This window comes from Engraulis encrasicolus, chromosome 16, assembly GCF_034702125.1.
Source record: "Engraulis encrasicolus isolate BLACKSEA-1 chromosome 16, IST_EnEncr_1.0, whole genome shotgun sequence".
In the NCBI taxonomy this organism is placed as follows: Eukaryota; Metazoa; Chordata; class Actinopteri; order Clupeiformes; family Engraulidae; genus Engraulis; species Engraulis encrasicolus.
The window spans coordinates 17,971,869-17,996,193 of record NC_085872.1 but is presented as its reverse complement, the minus strand read 5'-3'; the positions used below and the strand labels follow the sequence as shown (position 1 = coordinate 17,996,193).

The following is a 24,325-nucleotide window of genomic DNA, read 5'->3' as shown; positions in this document are numbered from 1 at the left end:
ATGATTTTTTTTACTCTTTGTAAATTGAAAATCACAGCTAAGCATTATTTGTATTTTGCAGATGATAATTGCACCAATCACTTTACACCCAATCAAGTGGCGAGGATGCACTGCTATGTGGACTTAGTCTACCAGAGCTGGGTTCAGGAACGAAAACCTGCACCCATTCCCCTTGCACCAATGGTGGTTGGACAGACAGGAGATTCTGTCTCAGTACACTGGTTATCACCAATCAGTGGTCCACTCTATCAGAGGTAATGACCATTGCTTAACCCATTGGCACAGAGCCTCTTTTGTAACTTAATTGTCACCAAAATTGTAATGACCAAGTCTTAATCTGTTCCTTAAGACTCTCTGTAATGTCATAATAATGTTGTTATGATGTATTTAAGTCTTCTCAACAAAGAGTGAATGGCTCCACCGCCAGGTCCATCTGCATGAACAGGCGACTGTAGAGGACATTGGTGTGCATGTCTGTCCGTTTGCGTGTGCATAATATTGCCATTCAGTTTCCTTGGCAGTTTCCTTGGAACACATCCGTTGTTAAATATGACTGCTGTCCTTCCCGTCTATCTCTGTGTGTATTCATCATCAGGGAGGGGGATGTGAACTGCCAGAGGTGTGATGAGGATGGAGTTCTCCACCAGTATGCCCATGAGGCCACCTCTCCTCATGGATGTGACACCTCGGGGTACTGGACACCTGAGGAAGCTGTGGGTGAGTTCAGCATACCTTTACATTGATTATGTTCTAAATGCTACATAAAGCATGGGTAAAACTGTCTGGTGTTACTTAAAGGAGTAAGGTTTGAGTACAGGATTTTTTCCCCCGGTTCCCATTATTTGGTATTTGAAAGTTTAGAATTATACAAACCCCAACTCCGATGAAGTTGGGACGTTTGGTAAACAGTGAATAAAATCAAAATGCTATCATTTTCAAAACATTCAATCTATTCATTAGATGGAGAATAGTGAAAAGACAACATATTAAGTGTTAAAACCGAGAAAAAATATTGTTTTGGGGGACATATGTACTCGTTTCTAATTTGATAAATCCAACACGTCTCAAAAGAGTTGGGAAGGGGACAATAAATGGCAGCAAATGTCGAGGAAGACTAAAAACAAAACAAAAGACAACACTTAACCCTTTAAGATGCGGCTTTATACATTTGTTGTTACCAGTATGGTAATGACCAAGTCGTGGTGCATTACTAAAGGGCCTGTGTTGTGTCTTAGTATTGTAGTGCTATGGTAGGTACATTTCAATGACTATTACAGCGTGCCACTGGAGGTACGGCGCGCATTAAGGGGCTACCAGTTAAATACATTAACCGATGAGATGATTTTATACAAAAAACAGTGTTAATTCCTATCTTGGACATGATTTCACCAGCTTAAATGGTGGGTGTATTCCTTGTCATGTTTTGCAATGTTTTCCTTTCTGTAGTGCTTACAGTGTGACAGGTCTTGACCAAAAACCCACCATTTTATCACCTGCTGGTCCTTATGATGGAGCCAAACTGTTAAAACATAGTAGATAATGCAATTTGACCTTACTATGTGGCAGTAATCGAAGATCTCCCTTCAAAATATAATGCATGAGTGGCTTTTCATGCTGTTTAAAACCCATTTATACCATTCAACACTGTATTTAACTCTACAGATGAGTGAGAACATCTTAACCAATGCACTACTGCACCCGCATGCCATCATGGAGGCTGACTTTTGAAGCTAGCACTAACACAACTTGGATGGTCCATTTTCACTGTAGCACAGGATGTGCAATGCTCTATTATTGTCAAAAAGAATGGACTTCTACAACTTCTGCTGACTTCTGTAAGCAAAGGACAGTTTCCCATGTCTTCTGGGTCTATTTCAAGTGAGCTCAGGTACTTAGGAGAATGTTACACCCCTGTATCATTTTCATGCATTAAGCATTCTTAATATGGTCAATTTTCAATAGCTCTAATTCCTGGAGTGCTAGAGTGAGACTACAGCCAATATATATTTCATGATGTCATGAACCTATACAATGATTTTATTAACAAAAATATGTCTTATATACACTCAATCGTGGTAAATCAAAGGGAATTCAAAAATGTATGTAATAACTATGGTAATTATTCCCTTTGCAGCTTTAATTCTGAGTGACTCAGCCTCTCTGTGATGATCTTATACCTGGACACCTATATTGTCCGTCAGTACAATTCATTTTGAAATGTTCTTCTTTGTTGTTTTATCTTATTTAGATGTTTACTAAATTTCACTGATCCCCGTCCCAACTGTTTTGAGACGTGTTGGATTTATCAAATTAGAAATGAGTACATATGTCCCCCAAAACAATATTTTTTTTCGGTTTTAACACTTAATATGTTGTCTTTTCACTATTCTCCATCTAATGAATAGATTGAATGTTTTGAAAATGATAGCATTTTGATTTTATTCACTGTTTACCAAACGTCCCAACTTCATCGGAGTTGGGGTTTGTAGAACAAAGAATGCTATAGTTGGGAAACCTCAACAGCTGTAATTTAAATTTAAACCATGTTAGTATACACGCCTAGGGAACTAAGGACCAACACAGAAGTGATCATTCCACAAACCACTACAATACTACATAAACTACACATTCTGATTTTACTGTAGTCTGTTAAGAATGATGGAGAGGGGGGAGCTCTAAATAAAAATAGAACTTTAAAACACTTTTACAGGTGTTGCATAAGAGTCCATTACCATGCTGACTTGAGGATCAAATAGATTCCCATTATGCTAAATGATCAGAATGTGCCTTTCAATTCCAAGGAAATCTGGGCAGCATTTAGGGGAAGTATAATCCTACAAGTTTGATAACGTGTGCTGAACCTGGAAACATAAAACCTCTGAAAGTAGTAACGTGAATTGTTAAAGCTATAAAAGTTTAAAACTCCACAGAATGATGTGACATTACGTTTTATTGCCTTTCTCACTCAGTTTTTATATGTGATGTCCAATTTAGACTGGCATTACTCTTCTAAGTTAAATGGATTGCAGCAAGACTCTGTTTTACTATTTTATCTATTATTACTTATTTAGGTAAGTCATGTTCAGAGTGCATTCTTGGCACAATGACATGGACTACTACCACAGACAGTAAAGTGTCTCTAATGATAGCAGACAGCTGAGATTATCCCCTTTTTTAGTTTCAGAAAAATATTGCCATTCTCATTGGTGTCTCTCTCTAAGCAAAAGGAAAACAATGGCACACAGTCAATACATATGCAAACAATTTCCTATGAGATGCTCATGTGTGTGTGTGTAGCTGAGTGTACAGTATCATAAGGCAATGGGTAATCAGTGACACAGTACCTCCTGTTTGATTAACACAGACAAAAACACAGGCAGTTTGGGCTGCCAACTCCTCTTAGCTGGACATTTGTGAGGATGATCTTGAAGTTCCCCCTGTGCCAGGTGCGTGCAAGACTAAAGATGTCTGGAAATATTTAAGAAATAAATCATTAAATAATAATTGCCATGATGAAGAATGCAAGGCTTTGGCCCTTACAAAAAGGGGTCCCTTGGCTCAGATTCAGGTTTTTGGTAATATTGGACAGAATCCAGACTGGGTTTTTTAAAAAAAATAGCGCTGTTCGTCCTGTAAGGCTTTGCAACTTTCTTCCCCATCTAACAGATGTTCCTGATTATTCCAATCAGGTTCTTTTGAGTTCTGGAGCTGCCCATTCGTTGACACAATGTAGATAAACTTATGCCTTTGAAATGTCAACACAAATATGGGGAAATTCTCTGTTGGCATGTACACGTGAAAAATAAGCACTTTGTTTGTGGGCCAACGTTTAGTGCTACTTGGCAGCAGGTATTGTCTTTTGTATCAGATGGATAGGTTACTTTACTTTTACTCACAAATACTTCAACTATAAATTATCTAACATGACTGGAAAGAGGGATTTAGTACACATGGCACATCTGAATGGTCTCTTACATATACAATGGTCTGTGGAGGTATACTATGATGAATATGAAGACCACGTCCACGAAGTCCGTCCATGAAGTGCATGTACTATATATTATATACGTCGTATATGTATGACATATTTTTCAGCAATTTGACGTTTCCTGCAATTGTCCACCTGCGTTGCCCTCTTCTCTTGTAAAAAATAAAACCATGCACAAATAGCCAAGGGCCATGCATGTGTGTGTGTATGTGCGTGCATGCCTCTGAGTGTGCCGGTTTTTGTGTTTGCGTGCATGCGTGCGTGCGTTCATGCGTTCTTGCGTGCGTCTGTGTGTGTGGTTGAATGTGCGCGCTGATCTCTGCTGGGTGTGTGGGTAGTAGTGAGATGGTTAAAGTTGCTGAAAGCGGGAAGGATGACACACCGACTGATCTCGCCGCAAGGCCTCTCCCCACGGGAGCATTAGCACACATCTGATAGAGCCATTACCGCCGCGCGGGCCCTGTGTGGAGGAGGCAGGGGCCCTTGCTCTGTTTATCTGACCAATTTAGTTTTATGGTTTGCCTTGGCCCGCCGCTGTTTACCCTGCACACGTCCACACATGTGAGGCTGCTCTCAGGTGCAGGCGGGGGTGCGGTGATGGAGGGCAGCCCCATTCCAGCGCGACCCCTGACCCCTGCAGGCGCTCGCTGCCTTGAAATGTCACGGCTGTCAGAGTTGGAGAGGGAGGGTGGGCTGGTGATGCCTGAGGTGGTGCCCATGGTTTGCCCCTTCTCCATACATTTGGCACTGAAGGGAGGTGAAGTCCATACCACGATACCTCTAGAAAATGGTTACCTCGACGATGGTTCACGCCATCGGTCGTTGAACGCAATCGTTGCATTCAATTTTTTTAAGAACAACAGAGCAGTGACCATACATTGCATTACCTAAAACATTGGTCATCTATTTTAGACAGACAATTGAAGGGGGATGAAAGCAGTGAAGGGGTAAAAATAACAGCTCCCCCCACCCCCCCACCCCCCCACCCCAGCAAACGTACATACAGTACATACACAACACGGCCCCCGCCTAAACTTTTACTCTGATACAATATATTGTAATTCAGGGCAACCTGCTCTTCACTAGATATATAGTATAGCTGATACCTCTTGTTTTATAGATTAGGTTCTGGGCCCTGTTCTTCCCAGTGATCCTGTCAATTTGTCTCTGTTGCCTTGATTTTTACCTGCTGCTTCTGGAGTGATGAATGCCTGTGTAAATTACCTTCTTCACATCCATTGCCAGGAGACTGTGTGTTTTCCCCAGATGTCCCCCATACACACACACACACACACACACACACACACACACACACACACACACACACACACACACACACACACACACACACACACACACACACACACACACACACACACACACACACACACACACACACACACACACACACACACACACACACACACACACATCTTACCTTGTACAACTTCTGCAGCACAGCCATCATCTCTCTGCCTTCGTCATTTATAATTTGTGTGAGGCATTAGGTGTAATGGCATAAAGCTCAAAGCCGCTTTGCTGAATGTGTTTGTGTGTGTAGTGCCCATCTCCACATCTGTGTGTGTGTGTGTGTGTGGCCCAACTGGGAAACTCCAACTCCCATTGTCATTGCGACACAGCACTCCACAGCACACTGCACACAACGAAATTGCATTTATGCCTCAACCGTGCAAGGGAGCAGCCCCCAATGGCGCCCGAAAGGGAGCAGTGCAGCGGGACAGCACCATGCTCAGTGTACTTCAGTCATGGAGGAGGATGGGGGAGAGCACTGGTTAATTACTCCCCCCACAAACCTGGTGGGTCGGGAGTCAAACCGGCAACGTTTGAGTTACAAGTCTGACGCCCTAAACGCTTACCCATGACTGCCCCATGTGCACGTGTCGTGCGTGTGTGCGTGTACGTGTGTCTGCAGGTGCCCCTGACGTGTACCAGCCCTGTGAGCCCAGTATGCAGGCCTGGAGTCCTGAGGTGAGCCTGTACGATGCCAACATCACCTCGCCCTGTCCCCAGGGTGAAGGATGCGTGCTGGAGCTCTACTTCCTTCAGCCTGTCTTGGCCGACAGCCTCACCGTGTGGGTCACCTACATTTCAGCCAGTGAGTCGTAACAGTATACAGCCAGAACAAAAATCACGTTTCTACTGTATGTTTGATTTTTTTACTGCACATATTGTCCTCACTGCACACCAGGCTGCTGTGATAGGTTGTTTAGATGTTAAACAATCATTTTAAATAGAGCATTTACTCTATTTTCACTCTAATGCCTCTTTTCCACTGGCGGTTTTCGGGTAGGCCTACTGCAGCTTGACACAGCGCAACTCGGCCACCATTTTTTGCTTTTCAAATAGGCACAGCTCAATCGTGAAGCAAAAAAGTGGTGGCGGAGTCGCGCTGTGTTGAGCTGTAGGCCTACTCGAAAACCGGCAGTGGAAAAGAGGCATAAGATGTGTTTATTGACCAGCCCATCTACCTCCACCCCAAACACCCGCTTTGCCCCCCCACAGGTAATCCAGCTATATCTAATATAGAACTCATCATGGACACTGGCGAATCGCTACACATGGGCCCGCACAGCGTCTACTGTGACATTCCCCTCACCCTCAGGGTGAACACCGACAAGAGAGTGGCGGCGGTTAAAGTCTGCACCTTCGACCGCAAGATGGAGATTGACGCCGTGCTGCTCACCTCGCGACCTCGCAACGCCCTGTGCTCCGGCTGCCAACCCCTGCGCTACCAACTGCACAGGAGGCCGCCGTTTAGCCAAGAGGACAGTCCTGTGCACCTGACTCAGCTGACCTACACGGACAGGTGAGTGACGCTGTACTTGAATTGCACTTGTGATACTGAATGGAATAAAGCAGCTGCTTGCAGTGGAAACTGCACTGGGTAGTGACAGGTTAATAGAAGAAGGGGCTTGGTGACTCTGGGGGAAAAGGATGCAGACTCAGAAATGGTGGTCAGAAATGACAGAGTGATTTTCATAGTTTCACACAGTATAGTATATCATGTTTAAAGCTTAGAACTGCCTGAAAAATATGGACGACCACTTGTTTATACACCCTTTCATGTGCAATTCACATTCTTGTACATTATTTTATTTATACATTCCTTTTTTTCAGTTTCTCCTAAATGTTATTGACATTTTTGTCAATGCTTTAATGTATGCAGCATGTGTCCTCTGTCCTGTGTTTGTTTGTGTTGAGCTTGTCTTTGTACTTTGCATGCAAGCTTACACATTTGTTCCAAAATGTATCAGTCCTCAGACACATTCAGTGGGTTGAAATGTTCAGGCATTAATAGTAGTGGAAAAAAAGCGGCCGTTTCATCTCCACAAAGTTCCATCCGCGAGGCCTGTAAGTGCAAAAAGATGTAAAAACCGAAGGGAATTGAGTTATGTGGAGGGAAGAGGAGGGTGAGAGGGATCAGGGACTGAAGCAAGAGAGAGAAAGAGAGAGAGAGAGAGAGAGAGAAAGAGAGAGAGAAAGAAAGAGCAAGAGAGCGAGAGAGCGGCAGACTCTGGAATCTAAACCAAATGTGACCGTTTTACCAGTAGAAACAGTAAACACCTGTGGCTGGTTGGAGCAGAACCTCGGCTGTTTCCGCTCCCACCGAAGACTCTGGGCGCGCTCGCAAAGGTTGGTGTGCGATAAGTGAGAGGCCTGTCATTTGGCTGCTGGGTGTGGGGGGCAGAAGCAGTGATGGAACGGAGTGAGAGAGAGAAATGGAGGAGGGGGTGGAGGTGACTGTCAGCTTGAAATACAGACAGAAACATGGAGAGAGTGGTGACAGAGAGACAGTGAGAGGACAATAAAGGGACGAGGAGTTAGGAAAATTGAGATCATAATACATAGACATAAAGGAGATGAGAAAAGGAGACATTGGAAACAAATAAATAAACGAAAGAGGAATTGATAAGTAGAGACATATACAGTACATGGACGAAAAGACACGGAGAAATGAATGTGGAGTGAGATGGAGAGAGGGAAGGAAGGGAGGGTGAGAAATAGAGCGGGAGAGACAGAGCGCAACGGGAGTCAGTCAGGATTCGGGGAGGTCGCTCTGCAACAGCACCAGGGGAGGCTGTGCTGCACTGCCACCAAGAGGACTGCAGCGAAACCAGACACTTCCTGGCTGTGGCTCTCCCCTCTCCTCTCCTCTCCTCTCCTCGCCGCCTGGATGCTGTCACCAGGGCCGGCGATAGGCATAGGCAGACGAGGCGGTCGCCTAGGGCACCACATGTCTTGGGGGCTCCAGGAACACCCAAAAAGTTCCACAAAATTCAAGTGAAATAAAATATAGTTTTTACATTACATTGGCAATGTTTATTCACGGGCACTTAGTGTACTGTATACTGTATCTAGGTACTAGATCAGATGTGCTCAATCAGATGTACAGCACGTTGTGTTTACAGATGGCGATTTCTAAATGCGCAAAAAGGAAAGCGGTTGCTCGCCAAGGGCACCAAATTGACTAGCACCGGCCCTGCCTGGCTGTCACTACACCAGAGGATTTATCGCCGCACACATCCACACACATAGCAGATATCCCAGACATTACATTACCTGAGCCAAGGTCCCAGACGGCTTTTTCAGCTGTGATAGATACCAGATTTGAATTTACTCATGGTTATTTTCTTGTCATCTCATTACCGAGATGTACTGAATAATGTGCAATGGTGGACAAAAAAGGGTTTTTTTTAGAAAGTGCGCTCGACTCCCAACTATTTCTTACAAGGTCTTTGGGAGCGCGCAAACAGCAAAGTTCATATTTAAAAAAAAAAAAAAACAAGACGCACTCTCTGGTGTAATTCCTGCAGTTTAATCCAGGGTTTGCATGTCATGCTATCCCTGGATTAAACTGCAGATATTACACCTGAGAGGTAGGCTTTTTAACTAAAGACAAAAAAAGTTGGCATGTAAAATAACAAAATAATATTCTTTTAGCAAATGCAGACTCTTTGTCAACATGCCTGACCAGGAGAATTATTTTAGCACATCTTGTCCGGCTGCCCCTCAAAATGATCCATTATTAATTAAATTATTAATACATACTGTATGTACAGAGGGGGTAACAGGACCTGGGTGTGGGGGGTGGGGCGGGGCGGGGTGGAGGTGGCTGGGCGGCAGGCCTGGTCTGGGTCTAAATATCAGGCCGGGCATTTTCGGACAAGACCGGTCCACCAGGCATTGAGACAGAAAATGAAGCCTGTGACAATATTTTTTGTAATCCATTACAAGCTCTTTTGACCACAACAGACAAAATCAATATTTAAATTTGACTCAGAAAGGTCAACTATAGTGGCATGAGGACTGATACCACTGCATTGAGGGGAGGACCAGGCCAAAATCATCATCATCAACAGTCCACCGGGCAAATGCCCTGTATGCCTTATGGCCAATCCAGCTGTGCTAGGCGAGGGAACAGGCTGCTAGGCATCCTTTACAGCTGACTGGAACAAGTGAAATGTAGAAATGCTGGGCAGGACAGGACAGAGGGGCCTTATTTATAGGCTTCAAAACAAGTCGATTTCTGCAGGTACGGTACAGGAGCCGGAGCAGCAGAACACACTGTATGCTGTTCTGCAGACGCTAAGGTCAGGTGGTCATGTCCCCAAGGGCAGAGCGCCCAGCTTTTTGAGGAAGTGCAGAAGCTGCTTGATGTTCACCGTTTCTCATGGAGAGGGAAAGATGTAAAATACACACATGTCTTTATACTCAACTACTCTGCTGATGTGAATCCAAACAAGGATTTCCCAACTTTTAAAATGCTGTATGTAGTCTCACCTGAATGAGTATTGTACCTCTCTGTCTTTGTTGCATGTGATTATTTTTCTGTCAGGGAGTCTTTAAAGATTTGGCTGTGTGTGTGCGTGTGTGTGCGTGTGTGTGTGTGTGTGTGTGTGTGTGTGTGTGTGTGTGTGTGTGTGTGTGTGTGTGTGTGTGTGTGTGTGTGTGTGTGTGTGTGTGTGTGTGTGTGTGTGTGTGTGTGTGTGTGTGAGAGAGAGAGAGAGAGAGAGAGAGAGAGAGAGAGAGAGAGAGAGAGAGAACTAAAGTATGACTACAGTACCGTATGTCAGTGTGCATGCATATGTGTTGTTCCACATTAAAAACCCTCCTGCTCTCCTCTCTCCGCTCTCTCCTCTCCGCAGGGATGTGGTGAGGGGTGTGAACTATCAGTACTGGGTGCAAGCGGAGGCTGGCGGCCTGCTGAGTGAGCCCTCCCCCCCGCTGCTCTACACACACCCCCAGCCCTTCTGCGGGGATGGCCTGCTGCAAGGGTCAGTCTGCCTAAGTTGCTACCTCACTCGGCTTTTCCTGCCAGAGCTCCCTGTCCATATATAAACACTTACACACACAGGCAGACATGTGCGCGCACGCAAGCGCGCGCGGACGCACGGACGCACGGACGCACGGACGCACGGACGCACATGCTTACACACACACGCTTACACACACACGCGCACACACACACACACACACACACACACACACACACACACACACACACACACACACACACACACACACACACACACACACACACACACACACACACACACACACACACACACACACACACACTCGCCAGTGCACTGTGCATTGTAAGCCTGGGGCTGGAGACCTCTCAAAAAACAGTCCTTGGGCTGAGCGGAGGCTGAGCGATCTGGCCTCCCATCTGGGCTTCAGCACATGCAAAACATGTGCATCATGAGCCATGTCCTCTTTTGATCTCGCTCGCTCATTCCTTCTCTCTCTCATTCTGCCTTCCTTCCTTCACCCTCCTCTTCTCCCTCTATCTCTCATCCCCCTTTTTTCTCACCCGCCCCCCCCCGTCCGTCCGTCTGTACCACGGCAGGACGGAGAGGTGCGATGATGGGAATCTCTTGGATGGAGACGGCTGCTCGAAGAAATGCACCATGGAGCCAAGTTTCAACTGCGAAGGTGAGTCAGACTCACCTGCGGACAGGACTGGATTAAGATGGCCGGGGGCCCCTAGGCTACATGTTGCTGTGGGGGCCCCCCGGAAAGCAAATTACGTGACAAATTGACATATTCAGACTGTGTCATAATTGTGAACGAGGAATTAAGAATGCCATGTCTAACAACTGTGGAGAGGAGTATAAAATAGATTCACAACTGCATTCAACACGACAGAACTTGTCACGATTCTGCTTTTTTTCACTTTTGACCAATCAGGGGGCCCCCGGGCAGGTGGTAGGGGCCCCTAGGCTGCAGCCATATCTAGCCTGTGCGTTAATCCGGCCCTGTCTGCTCACCATGCAGCGGACGGACGGCCACAGCCAGGGCTGGCGGAGTACGCCGCCGACCACTACGGCGCGCCGCCTCGCGCAAGCCCAACTTGTTATCTCATAGCCAAGTTGAACATGTGTCTCAGATGAGGACGAAACAGAGCTCGCTGAGTGTATACCAAGGAGTATAGTTAAGGACACTGCAATGAATGATAAAGTTTTTGGAATTCTCTGTGGATAAAAAAAAGAACACATCAAAGTTCAACATGATAAAATTCCACCTGTTTTTCTCTCTTTTTTTTCACCCAAATTCCAGAGACAGTCAGCACTGAGGTCTGTGAGATGCGGTAAACTGTGAAGTGAACATGAGCACACCTGTGTATAATTTGAAGCCAGTGCGTATTGATGGCAGCTCTTTGATATTCAGGCGGATTTCCACACACATGAAGCAGAACGGTTAATGTAGCATTTTTACATCTCTGGTTTTCATTTAGCACAGTACGAGGAGGCATGACCATCGTAACAGTGCCCCCGTCTACACTTAGGTGAAAATGATGTCACAGTATGAGAATCCACAAAACAGGATAAATAATAATGACTTTTTAAGAGGTGATTTACATGTCAATAACTGAACTCACTTAAATGTTTAATTTAGGTTGCAATAACGCAAGGGATATCTTTTTTAACGATCACCAGTTCATACTATATACTTTTGTAATCATTTGCAGGGCTCTAAATTAACACCAGCCAACCAGCCAAATGCTGGTGAAATTTCAGTTTGGCTAAGACCAACCTACCTGCCAATGTGACCCTTAAGTGAGCGTGTGTTTGGTTAGTAAGATTAACATCTACTGGTCATTATGGCTGGTGATGAAAAAGGTTAATTTAGAGCCCTGATATCCCAAAAGGTGTCATATTCATATGTATTCTCTATGACACCTTTTGGGATATCAGTTTTCAGTAAAGACCATTGTGGAGACCAGAATGAACATCAAGTACTGTGTCCCCAAAGAACCCCTATTCCATGACTGAGTTTCCTATGAAACATGAACTGCAGTGTAAGAGAAAAAATGTGGTTCATTACAAGTAGTTAGACATTAGAACAGCCACAGCTAATCCAGCCCTCACGAAAGCCCAACAAAGGGACTGTCTCTCATGCCATCGTTTTGATTTCATTTTAAAAAAATTCCAACACAGATTGTGGCCAATATTGCGATGGCAAAATCAGCATAAATTGCTGGATTAAAAGTCTGTCTGTCTGGTCCTCAGATCCAAATACAATATCAAGCACAGCATTGTGTTATGAAACACTCCATGGTGTGTGAAGAGTCTCGTAGGAATTTGAATCAGACCTTATTGCAACTCTCCATCCTTACTCCCCACAACGGCCCCACCCACCCTTCTTATTTTGGTTTTTGATGTTTTTGGTCCGCCATGCAGACTTGCACAAATCCACTCAGTGGTGGTGGATGGGTATGATGTGCTTTTCATTTGTTTTTGGACTCCATTTTAAAAGCGTTGGACTTTGATGAGCTGTGCCTACCAAACACCTCAGCAATGAGTCACCACCTTCTTACCTTACAGCAGTCTGAGATGAAGCCAAAGGCCAACGCCGAGGTTCGCCTCTGACATCATTCCCCATTCCACATTGCATCCATCTTCTAATGAATATTTGGACGGTTACGTACTTGTCTCCCCTTTCGTACCCTCATACCTCCCCATACACTGCTTTTGTCACACATCCATATAATGAGGCAAACAATCACTCCAGACGGCGCATTCCTGCATATGATATCATTCACATCATTTTTTTTCGGTCCCAGCTTTCATTTATTTAACCAACTGTTAAAATGGGCTGCTTTCAAAGACCTGTTCCCCTCAGCTGGGGTTGTCCATGCAAGGTTTCGCACAGGGTGAAAATGACTGGTGGCTGATCTCACTGGCCACTTATGACAACACAATTAACTCTTGGCAGTCCGCAGCTTCTAGTATGTCAGGTTAATCGATTGCTGTGGGTGGGCGTGGGGCTGCTGGGTGGCCCTCTTTTTCTTTTTCTCTCTCCCCCTCACAGGTCAGCCTAGTCTCTGCTATGTCTTTGAGGGTGACGGCATATGTGAGGAGTTTGAGAAGGGTTCCAGCTTCCAGGACTGCGGCTACTTCACGCCAGTCGGGTACACGGATCAGTGGGCCTCCACCGCCTTGGCCTCCCATCAAGACCACCAGTGCCCTGCAGCGGGGGCTACAGGGGAGCCAGCCCTCAGCCAGGTAGGCCAGTAGAGTAGACTTGTTTTATTCATCCCAAGGGCTTGCACACAGGCTCTAAATTAACTTGATGGCTTGTAGATGTTACTCTTACTAGCCAAACACACACTCACTAATAGATGGCTTGTAGATGTTACTCTTACTAGCCAAACACACACTCACTAATAGATGAACGTGGCTAGTAAGTTGGTCTTTCCTACCAGTCAAACAGAAATTTCACCAGCATTTGGCTGGTTGGCTGGTGTTAATTTAGAGCCCTGCTTGCACATAATGCACCTAATACACATTGCCGGACAGATCAAACATATTGCGCACATACAGTACATATCAAAGGTGGTGCAGCTATACGGTATTGCCCTCTGACATGATTATTACATATCTCTGATACGATTTTGTCTCCCTCATCTAGATGTGCAAAACTCACAACCTGGATGTGGAGAATGCAGTGCCACAGGGAGCGTGGATTCCATGTACTGCGCAGACACAGATCAGCAGCTACAATGAGCCAGATCCGCCTGTGTGGCTCAAGGTAAAGTATACTCTACTCAGACGGTTTTCATTCCGCACATTTTGAGACTGACTCACGTTAAATAGACCAGTGAAAGAAAAGATTAGGGGTAATAGCTGTCCACAAGAAATGAATGTAAAGTGTGTGCAAGGCCCATTAGGGTGAGTGCTTAATGTAAACCAGCACCAGCTGTGAACATTGCTTACTATATCATGTTTCATAAAAAAGATAGTTTCATGGTTTCAATAGTTTCATCTGTGTTGTGACCTACCACAGACATGATAATTGTCCTAACAACTGTAGAATGTAACATGCCATGCAAAAATAAGGTGCTATGGCAACACTAAGCCACCGTGTGGCGCATTGTTTGTTTATTTATTTCTCCCCATTAAAACCCCTTTAACCATTTTGCCTAGTGCTTTTCTTTGTCATATTACAGTACAAGAGGGATGCATTAATCCATTTTCGACTGACAGCTTTGTTGTATATGAGCCTGCAAGAGAAGCTTCTGCCCCACTCTTAACTTTTGTACAAGGCGAAAAGGGAGCACTTACTTATCAACATAGGGAGAACAGTGCCATGTTACGAAATGGTGGCAAGTATTATAAGGAAATGCCTGGCTTGCTGGCTGAGGCTAACCTTTCAAGATCTGCCCCCATGGAGAAAACAGTGTCCTAATTAGAAGAAGGGCCGTGACCCACCTGGTCAAGTGGAGGCTATTGGTTCCATTAAAGGACCACTTCGGCCAATTTCAATATGCTGTTGTATTGCTCACACTACCCTTGAATTGTCAGTACCCGGTGATGTTGCATTTTTCGGCTCAGCCCTTTCCGAGATCTGAGCCATTCTAATGGGGCAGAGTTTGTTTACATTTAAAACTTTCTTAACATAGGGCTACTCCAAATATTTTTCCAAAAGGTATCGCTGTTTGCTAGTTGTCGGATGATGTTGCATAACCTTTCTGATGTTTTTGGAATAAATAAAGATGCTTTTTTGAAATGTAAACAAACACCTGCCCCCATTACAATGGCTAGGATCTTGGAAAAGGCTGGGAAAAAAACTCAGGTACTGAGAAGTCCAGGGTAGTGTGAGGATTACAACTGCAAGTTGAAATTGGCAGAAGTGATCTTTTAAGGCTTTCTGGGATAAAACTGTTGTGCCCTTTCAGGCCAATCCAGTGAATTGACTCTTCATTACTTCAAGAAGATGGACATGTGAAATGTTTCCATAACTTCCATATTAAGCCATATAAAATATTACTCTAAGAACGGAATGCTGCGGAATGTTGCTGTCACATATATTGAATGGTGCACAGAAACGTCACCTTTCAAGATATTTTATATTTTAGTCAAATCTGTGATTTCTGTTACTGGAATCTTGCACACGAAAGATGTGTCATGATCGATGCAAACAAAAGGAACATTATACTGTACATTGACATCCCACAAACACATCTTAAATATGCAGTATGCAAAGTAAAGAAGATTTCATGGAAAAATAGGAAATGTTAGTGATACGGCTCCTTGCCAGTCCAGTGTCTTTGACATGACTAAGGTAGTAATTGAACGGGTATAGACATATACGTACAACTCAGACTCGAGAGAAAGGAAAATGACCTTGAGTAGCATATATGTATTTACCCTTAACATACTTGGATAGAGTGATGATGCATGCCTTTCCTGAAGCTAGCTATGCCGTTGCTCCCCAACATATTGAACATATAAAAATTTGAAAAGCTTTCAAAAAAGTGTCTTTGTTCTGAGGTTTGAATAACAGCTCTTGAGCTGCGGTTCTAGCTTAGTGTATGGCATAGCTACCTAAGAGCTTCCAACTGTAAGGAGGGTATTTGGCAAGACCGTGTCACCTTTTTAAAAGTGTGTGACACATCTATTAGTGAGGTCAAGTGACTTACCGTACCATTTGTTCATACGATTCAAGTAACTGCTTTTGGTATCTGGAAATATGCCTAACTGAAGATTCTACTTACAAAGTAGTTGTATGTCTGTTGTATGTCTTGTATGTCTGTATGTTGTTCTGGCACACAGGTGAACTTGTCAGACTGAGCTGACCAGTGATTTTATTTGTTAAATGGTACATTTTGTGTTGCTTGGTACATTTATGGTTTTTGTGTCTCTTTATCAGGCGAAACTTACTTCTTAGCGGGAATGTTGCACCTTGAATTGGTCCTCCTTCTGGGCTTTATCCTACCGTATATACATCAGCTTAGACATGTGTAACTCAGTGTCCTCTCCTGCCCACTCACATTTAACTACAATTGTAGGCAGTGCCCAGTGTGTCTCAGTCAGGGACCCCATATCTCATAGAGCCGTGACTCATCCCACTTCCTCCATCCAATTGGCCTCCCAAATTTAGCCCTCTAGCCCTCAGTGATGGGCTGGTCCTTTGTGGCTTGTTTCTACACCACAGCGTGGCTCACCAATTGATCCTTCTATAACCTTGATGCTTTTGGTTTGCTGCTAAGGGTGATGCCCAGAGGCCTGTGTCTGTGTCTGGTACAAGCACTGCCCTGGAAATTGGCACTCCTGCAATTGTCTCACAATGAGCCATTCGGCTGTTACTGTATCTTTCTCTGCCGCGGTCCTCCTGCCGCTGTCAGTCACAGACTGATGCCAACAGCCCCGTTGAGTCGTCAATTTGTCGGCTAGTGTCAGTGTCAGTCTCGCCGCTGTTATGACCCCTTTGCAGGCCCAGCACTGGTACTGATGTTGATATGATAGACAGGTCCTCCTCAGAGGCTCAGAGGGGAGGTTGGTGGATGGCAAATCTGGACATTCCACATCCAGTGCCAAGACAGCAGATTGGAGAGCAATGTCACAACAGTATGGTTTAGCCAGCAATCATTTGTGCCACGAAGGAATGTCATGCTGATGTTGTTGTGAAGTGGATTTTATGCTTAAATTGCTTTGTACTTCAGGTTCTAGATGTTCTCTCAAATTTGATGTGTTGTTAAAACCTTTGACACCACAAAGTGCCAAAGCACAAGCAGATTTCTTTCAGTTCTCCCATTTCAGATCTGCTGGTTGCTCGCATGCACCCTGTATAGGCTGACATGACTGACACTTGCCTTTTCATAAAGGTATACAAACATTCAAATGGCAATGCATTGATAGGTGCCTATCAACTTGCATCTGTGAAATTTTGCATAGCAGCTGACTCCCAACCAGATAGGCCCTGATGATAGGCCCCTCGTCGACTCATAAGGGAGCATGGGAAATGTAGGCCCACACTGGACATCCCTTTCTCTGTGTGGTAATTTGAGTACAGGTATATAAACTGTTTCCCCTTCAGTAAAACTTAATGTAAATATTTCTTTTCGGAATTAAATGAAAGATCAAAGTAAACTCGATGGAACTATTTAATTCTGAATTATTAATTTGGAATTAAAAACTTCATGTAGACGTAGCCAGTGAGTCACAACCTCTCAGCACTAATTCTGATGATTAAGATACACACAATCTGGAGCTGTTAATCCAATGAACTAGCAACATTTTGATTTACCACTGGATACAGCAAGCTGAGTTTAGACGTTCTTGTAGTCCGTGTGGGGTGGTTTCATGTCCTGCCCCACCTCTGTCTTACCATGGAGAGTAATAAGAACTGACTCGATCTTTGATCCTTCATACTGTTTTGGTGGTCTTTGGATCCTTCCTGTTCTTGTGCCTGTTGTTTCCTGAACTGTTTATTCTCCCGCTTTTCAGGCATCTTCAGGCACATTTCTTAATTGACTTTTTACATTGTCCAAAACTCGAAATATCCTTTCAAAACCCTTGCAGTCCATTCACGTCACTCAAAACAATAAAGAGATATTGTATTAATATTTCCGCATATATTTTTATAACTCAAAAATGCCATTGACTTCTGTATAGGCCACAGATATTTCAGGTGTTGTCACTTTGAAAATAGATTGCGTCTGGTGCGGTTTGGATAGGGTGACAATTTCAAATAGTTGTCCCAGGGAATAAAAATGTAGTATAGATTTGCTCAAATTACTGTTTCTTAGTGTGTTTTTTGAAGAAAGGAAGGACAAAGAGGATGAGAAAAATCTCCCAATCATAATCAGTCATCAACATAATAATCAAATATACATCTGTGTTTACTTTCCACCCCACACATAGTGCATCTAGAAACAAATGGAACCTGGCATTTGGCATTTAGTAAAATTCTGAAAAGTGTGTGCTGTGTTTTGGAAAGGTTGGATTTGATATGCCAGGGGTGGCAGCCTCTGTCATCGTCTATCTGACATCGGACGGGGGTTGGCATGGGGACCGCTGCAGGAGTTCAGTCGCCATTCAGCTGTGTGACACTAATGGGAAAAACCATTCGCTGGGTAAGCCCTCTGCTTGTTTTTTTTATTCTAGCAGACAGTCAAGTCATGCGGAAAAGATCAGAATGTTGCTGTTGTTGTGGAAGGAAATTTTATCAACTGCACATGTTATATCTGTGTATGTCCAGCGTATTTGTTATTGTGTATCTATTACCCATTGCATTGAATGAATCCATTCCAAGAAATTGAATCCGCCATCAGTGTAATAAAACTGAAACAAGAGTTTCAAGTATTTGCTTGGAAACCTCAGGATTCAGTGGTCTAGTGCCTAGGCATTAGATCTTAGTCAGAGGTAGTTAAAGTGGAGTAATCGCGAGTGATCAAAACACCACCACAGGGTCAGAGCCCAGCTGTGTGGATGAAGGTGTCTCCAGCTTTTCCACCACAGTATTAATGTTTAATGTTGTGTGTGACTGCCTTTCATCCATTAGCAGTCTATGACTTGTTTTGTTACAGCCATTTGGTCTTAGCTAAGCAGTGTGTATGTATGTGTGTGCGTCTCTCTCTCTCTCTCTCTCTCTCTCTCTCTCTCTCTCTCTCTCTCTCTCTCTCTCTCTCTCTCTCTCTCTCTCTCTCTCTCTCTCTCTCTCTCTCTCTCGCTCTATCTGTATGTGTATGTGTATGTGTATGTGTATGTGTATGTGTATGTGTATGTGTGCGCGTGTCTGGATCTTTGAATGATTATTTGCACAGGTGACTTTGAGCTGTCGTGCCAGCGTAACCCCCTTGTGGTCAACGTGACTCACAACCTCAGCTTGCCCTTCTACCTGACCTCGGCGGTGATGCTCAGCTTCTCCTCGGCGCACGTGGGGGTGACGGGGGTGGCCCTGCGGACCTCCTGCCTCTTCAGCGCCTTTGCCCTGACTGGGTGCGCTGAGGGTGTGCTCTCTCTGGACTTCCACATGCAAATGTGCACACAATACATGATGGCCCCAGATACTCACGCACACACACATGCGCGCACGCACATGAGCGTACACACACACACATACGAGTGCACACACACATGCGTACACACATGCGTACACACACGCACGCACACAAACGCGCACGCACACACACACACACACACACACACACACACACACACACACACACACACACACACACACACACACACACACACACACACACACACACACACACACAAAACACACACACACACACACACACACACACACACACACACACACACACACACACACACACACACACACACACACACACACACGCACTATAGTTGTCTAGCTATACAAAAATATCTTTGAAAGCACAACAAAGAAAAAAGCCAACTCCAAAAATGTTACTGTATTGCTTTGTTTTAATATATTCTAAAATACACCTCCAGATCGTATTTTCAGCTTGACTAACCATCCGTTTCTTCTCTGTGTGTCTCCAACAGATGTGTCCACAGACCGTGCGGAACGGACAGCTGCAAGCCACTGCAGATAGAGCATGCCTTTGTCACCTGCACCGTGGTGGCAGACATGACCCGCTGCACTGTCCTCTGCCATCGCGGCTACACGCTCAGCGTGCTCAGTGGCAAAGGTCTTCCCTCTCATCAGGTGAGAAAATGACTTTTGTCTCAAGCCGCTGGCCATGCATGGAGGGGGCAGCAGTGCGTGCCTACACACACCACCTATTGACAGACAAGACATATGGAAATCATTGAATGGAGCGGGGCATTGCATCATCTGAGTGGAAACAGCTGTGTGTGCGTGGAGGAGTGATGGTATATTTTGTCTGATATTTGCAGATGAGAAGATTACAGTTTCCAAAAGTTCAGTCTAAACCCCTTTGAGCAGGTTAATGTCAAGTCAAGTCAAGTCAAATCGGTTTTATTGTCGATTTCTTTACATGCGCTGGTCATACAAAGAATTGAAATTACGTTTCTTACGTTCCCATGCAGACAGACATAGATTCTAGACTCTAGACTCTAGGTGTGGACATAGACAATTAGACATAGACATGTCTAGACATAGGCAGTATACATACATTACACCTAATGTAGCCAGGCCACGCCTTCCTAGTGACGCAACACCTTCTGCGTTGCCTCTAGTCAGGGAAAGAACTATGTAAATATTGTTTCTGATCTCCCGAAAAAAACGGCAACTCCATCCACTTTGTCGTACACCAGTCAACCAGTTTCAAACCTAGGGAGGCGGGTCGGTCATGCCATTTGGGAGACGTTAATTGTTATGGTCTTGGTCAGACCAAGTCTTGAAGAGATTTGAAAGTTGATGATAATCAGGCTAGGTTAATGGGTGTATGGAGCCATCTGGCCTCCCAGTAGGCACGGCGTCCTCGTGGTTCATACTGTGTACTGCCCGACAATTTCAGAACGCAGTATAATTCCGTACTGGTAAACTGAGAAAAAAGGCTTTAAAGTTTCCTTTCTGGCCACGCAACTGTGTTGGAGGTAAAGTGGTGATGACACTTCCATATAATACTTTTTTATGGTGGAAATTTATGCCCCCAAGAAAAACAACAACATTCTCATTACTATTCAGCTGAAAAATCAATATATTGCGTTCTGTTGTGGTAATACTGTCTACACCAACACCACGGTTTCAATGGAGAAGTGCAGTCTATTGCATGATACACTGCGTTCTTGGCTAGTATGACGTAACCTCTTAAAACAAAAAATCTTTTTTTTTTCTGAAACGGGACAAAGTTGGACCAATTTTTTTTAACACAAGAAAAAGAAGGTATTTTAAAGCCAATTTCTGGTCTAAACTCATTTTCGACCATTTTCAAGATACTGCGTTCTGAAATGGCAGGGCAGTGTAGGTCAGGCCAGGGGTGGAGAACCTATGTCTCGAGATCCGTTTGAAATCCTTGAGGCCGTTTTATCCGGCCCCCAAGACAATCTTAATGTTATGCAGCTTCACATGAATATGATATATTGTGTAAAGGAATCTTAGAACATACATTTGCAATACAGCTAAGTTATATTCAGGAGAGAAGGTGGGTTCTGTTTTAAATGTGGCTTCCTTCAATATAGGCCTAAAGTGCAGGGGGAAGTCCTGGTTTGTGTTCATAGTACGGCCCTCGGATGAATTTGAAGGGGCCCTTTGAATGAAAGAGGTTCCCCACCCCTGCTGTAGGTGAATGAGGCTGACCTCTGACCCACTGCAGGCTCTCCTACTCACTCTCATCCATAGGGGGAGACAGAGCGTAGTAGGAATGTTTGTGTACATACAGTACAGTACAAGACATAGATGCGTATCTGTGTTCATTATTGTAACAGTAACCTTTTCTGTTTTTCTGACGGTCCTTAGGATTTCTTTCCCCTCTCACCCTAACATAACCATAAACATACTGCACAGCACATAATCATCTGCACTGTATCAGCACATGTAATTGGTGATCTTATCTTATTTAGTAAAAAAAACACACTCTTGGGTGTAATTCTTGTAGTTTAATCTAGTGGGTTAGCATGACAGACTGACGTTTCGGCCTGAGTCTTCTTCAGCGTTTGTCTGTCATGCTAACCCACTAGATTAAACTACAAGAATTACACCCAAGTGTGCAGCCTTTTTTTTTTTTTTACTAAATATGCACTTTGCAGTTCGCACTTTCTAAAAAAAAGACTCAATCTTCTCTTGGCAGAGGGACATCAGCCTGAGCTGCAGCCACGGCGTGTGGGAACGCGTCGTGACGTGCCAGCCCGTCGACTGTGGACTCCCTGACCAGTCGCACGTATTTTTCGCCACCTTCAAATGTCCGCGAGGCACGACGTTTGGAAAGCAGTGCACGTTCTCCTGCAGAGCCCCTGCCATTTTACAAGGTGCGGGGGATACCGGCATGTTTGTAGATAGAGGAGATAGACAAGGTTTCACCTTACAGCTGAGGTTATTGAGAGAGAGAGAGAGAGAGAGAGAGAGAGAGAGAGAGAGAGAGAGAGAGAGAGAGAGAGAGAGAGAGAGAGAGAGAGAGAGAGAGTCCAGAGAGTCCAAAAGAAGTCAGTGGTTTATTTATGTATCCATTCATTTGTACCAATGGGGGAGAGGTTGAGGGGGGCTTCTGCTGCAGCAATGCAAGCAAACATGAGTCAGTGAATGTGTACAAGCATGTGTGCGTGTGTATTTGTGTGTGAGTGTGACTGTGTGTGTGTACATGTGTGCGTGTTCGTGTGTGTGTGCGTGTGTGAGTGTTCGTGTGTGTGTGTGTGTGTGTGTGTGTGTGTGTGTGTGTTCATATGTGTGTGTGTGTGTGTGTGTGTGTGTGTGTGTGTGTGTGTGTGTGTGTGTGTGTGTGTGTGTGTGTGTGTGTGCGTGGTCGTGTGGGAGTGTGCGTGTGCGTGTGTGTGTGTGTGTTTGTGTGTGTGTGTGTGTCAGGTCTCTCCCCTGCTCAGGGACGGGACGTCTGCTTGGCAGTGCTTTGCTGGTTGCGTGCCAGAGGATGGAGCGGAGAGGCCCATGCCTTCCACTGTGTAAATAGGAAACTAGGGCTTGGCTGTAGGAGGGCTGTGCACAGGTGGGGAGAGGAAATAAGGGAAGAGGAGAGTGAGAACAAGAGAGTGTTTCATCTAATTCAACACCGGCCCCAGAGGCCTGCAGCAGCCCCCCCCCCCCCCCCTGCCGGCCACAGAGAACACGCTGGCAGGAGCCCCCTGTCCCCATCCTAGCAACCCAGGGGCTCCTCCGGACGGTAGCGGGGCTTCCCACAGGTCACTCACATGTTGGGACGGGGGCCCCGAGTTCTTCCAGGGGACTACCCACTGTAATATGGGTATATGGGAAAGACTCATTCCAGTTACAAATCTGTTATGTTATGAAAGAGATGGTGAGCCTGACAGTATAGTGAGTTGCTACTGTGCAGCAAAACATCTCATGGGTCTCTCTATAATTAGAGCAACATTTCAGGTTTTTGTCCAAACTCACTAATTGTCGAGTTTAATCTTTAATTACTTTAAAAAAGTTTTAATGAAAATGAACATTTGCTTGTTTATTCTGTAAATCATGTCACGAACAAATGTTTTATTATCTTAAACATAGGCCTATATAAAAAAACTACACATTTGAAACATACTTGTTGAAAGACCATTAACAAGCATTTTAAGAGACAAAACCATACTCTGTCATAACAACTGTGTCATATAACAACTCTGTCATAACAACTGTCACAACTAAGTGACACAGCTGACGATAACACAGCTTGACATGTCTGCCATTTTTAGTGTTGCGCTAACTACAGACCTCAGACCTTTCACCACAAGACCTTAATGAATTCATATTTTATGGGCTTTATGCTTATAAATATCATTTCTAAATCAGGTTCTTAGGAATATGTTGAAAACACAGTTGACAATTAATCCTCTCTATGATCATACAAAAGTATGGATTAAAATTTTGAAGTGGTGAACACAAAACTTACCAAAAGGTCTTCACATTACCATCCAAAGAGATAATGACATGTCATGATGCTTTTCATATGACATAGGACCAAACCATTGCTAATTTTGGAGGGGGTTTCAGTTCGTGACACAGTTGACACAGTTTTCTGGGACTCAATTTAATGTATAATATGGAAGATATTATTAATGTATAATATGGAAATAATAGGCTTATACACACTTTTGCCATATTACAACAACTACTGTGAATACATTTTTGTAAATATTTTATACAAATAAAATGAAGACTGAATCTGACATGTGGAAAATTGGACAGCATAAAAACATCTCAGAGGACAATTATGCTATTTGTTGACTTTTTGTTTTATACAAAGGATAAATGTGTGCTGATATACAAAAGATCATGGGATACAGTTAAAAGTTAGTGGAATGTACAAATAAAGCCCATGGCTTTAAAATGAAACTGATTATAGAATGACCCTTCTGGATATAGTATATGATGGTCTATGATTTGCAGCACATTTCACTACTTCATTTTGCTGAATAGCATGTCATAGTACTGTAAAAAATGATTGATATTATGATAATGAAACAC

General features: G+C 44.2%; 1 protein-coding gene across 3 annotated transcripts in view; it reads left to right on the top strand.

Annotated features, from left to right (window-relative positions):
- pappa2 (pappalysin 2) overlaps nucleotides 1-24,325 on the top strand; it is a 59,528-nt gene that overhangs the window by 21,325 nt on the left and 13,878 nt on the right. For all 3 annotated transcript variants that reach the window (XM_063218917.1, XM_063218919.1, XM_063218916.1), the window contains 12 exons: nucleotides 62-254; nucleotides 596-717; nucleotides 5,922-6,104; nucleotides 6,512-6,815; nucleotides 10,156-10,284; nucleotides 10,863-10,948; nucleotides 13,328-13,521; nucleotides 13,928-14,047; nucleotides 18,239-18,374; nucleotides 19,065-19,239; nucleotides 19,774-19,936; nucleotides 21,984-22,161. In XM_063218917.1, coding sequence (XP_063074987.1) covers nucleotides 62-254; nucleotides 596-717; nucleotides 5,922-6,104; nucleotides 6,512-6,815; nucleotides 10,156-10,284; nucleotides 10,863-10,948; nucleotides 13,328-13,521; nucleotides 13,928-14,047; nucleotides 18,239-18,374; nucleotides 19,065-19,239; nucleotides 19,774-19,936; nucleotides 21,984-22,161 — 1,983 coding nt within the window. The remainder of the gene's footprint in view (nucleotides 1-61; nucleotides 255-595; nucleotides 718-5,921; nucleotides 6,105-6,511; nucleotides 6,816-10,155; nucleotides 10,285-10,862; nucleotides 10,949-13,327; nucleotides 13,522-13,927; nucleotides 14,048-18,238; nucleotides 18,375-19,064; nucleotides 19,240-19,773; nucleotides 19,937-21,983; nucleotides 22,162-24,325) is intronic.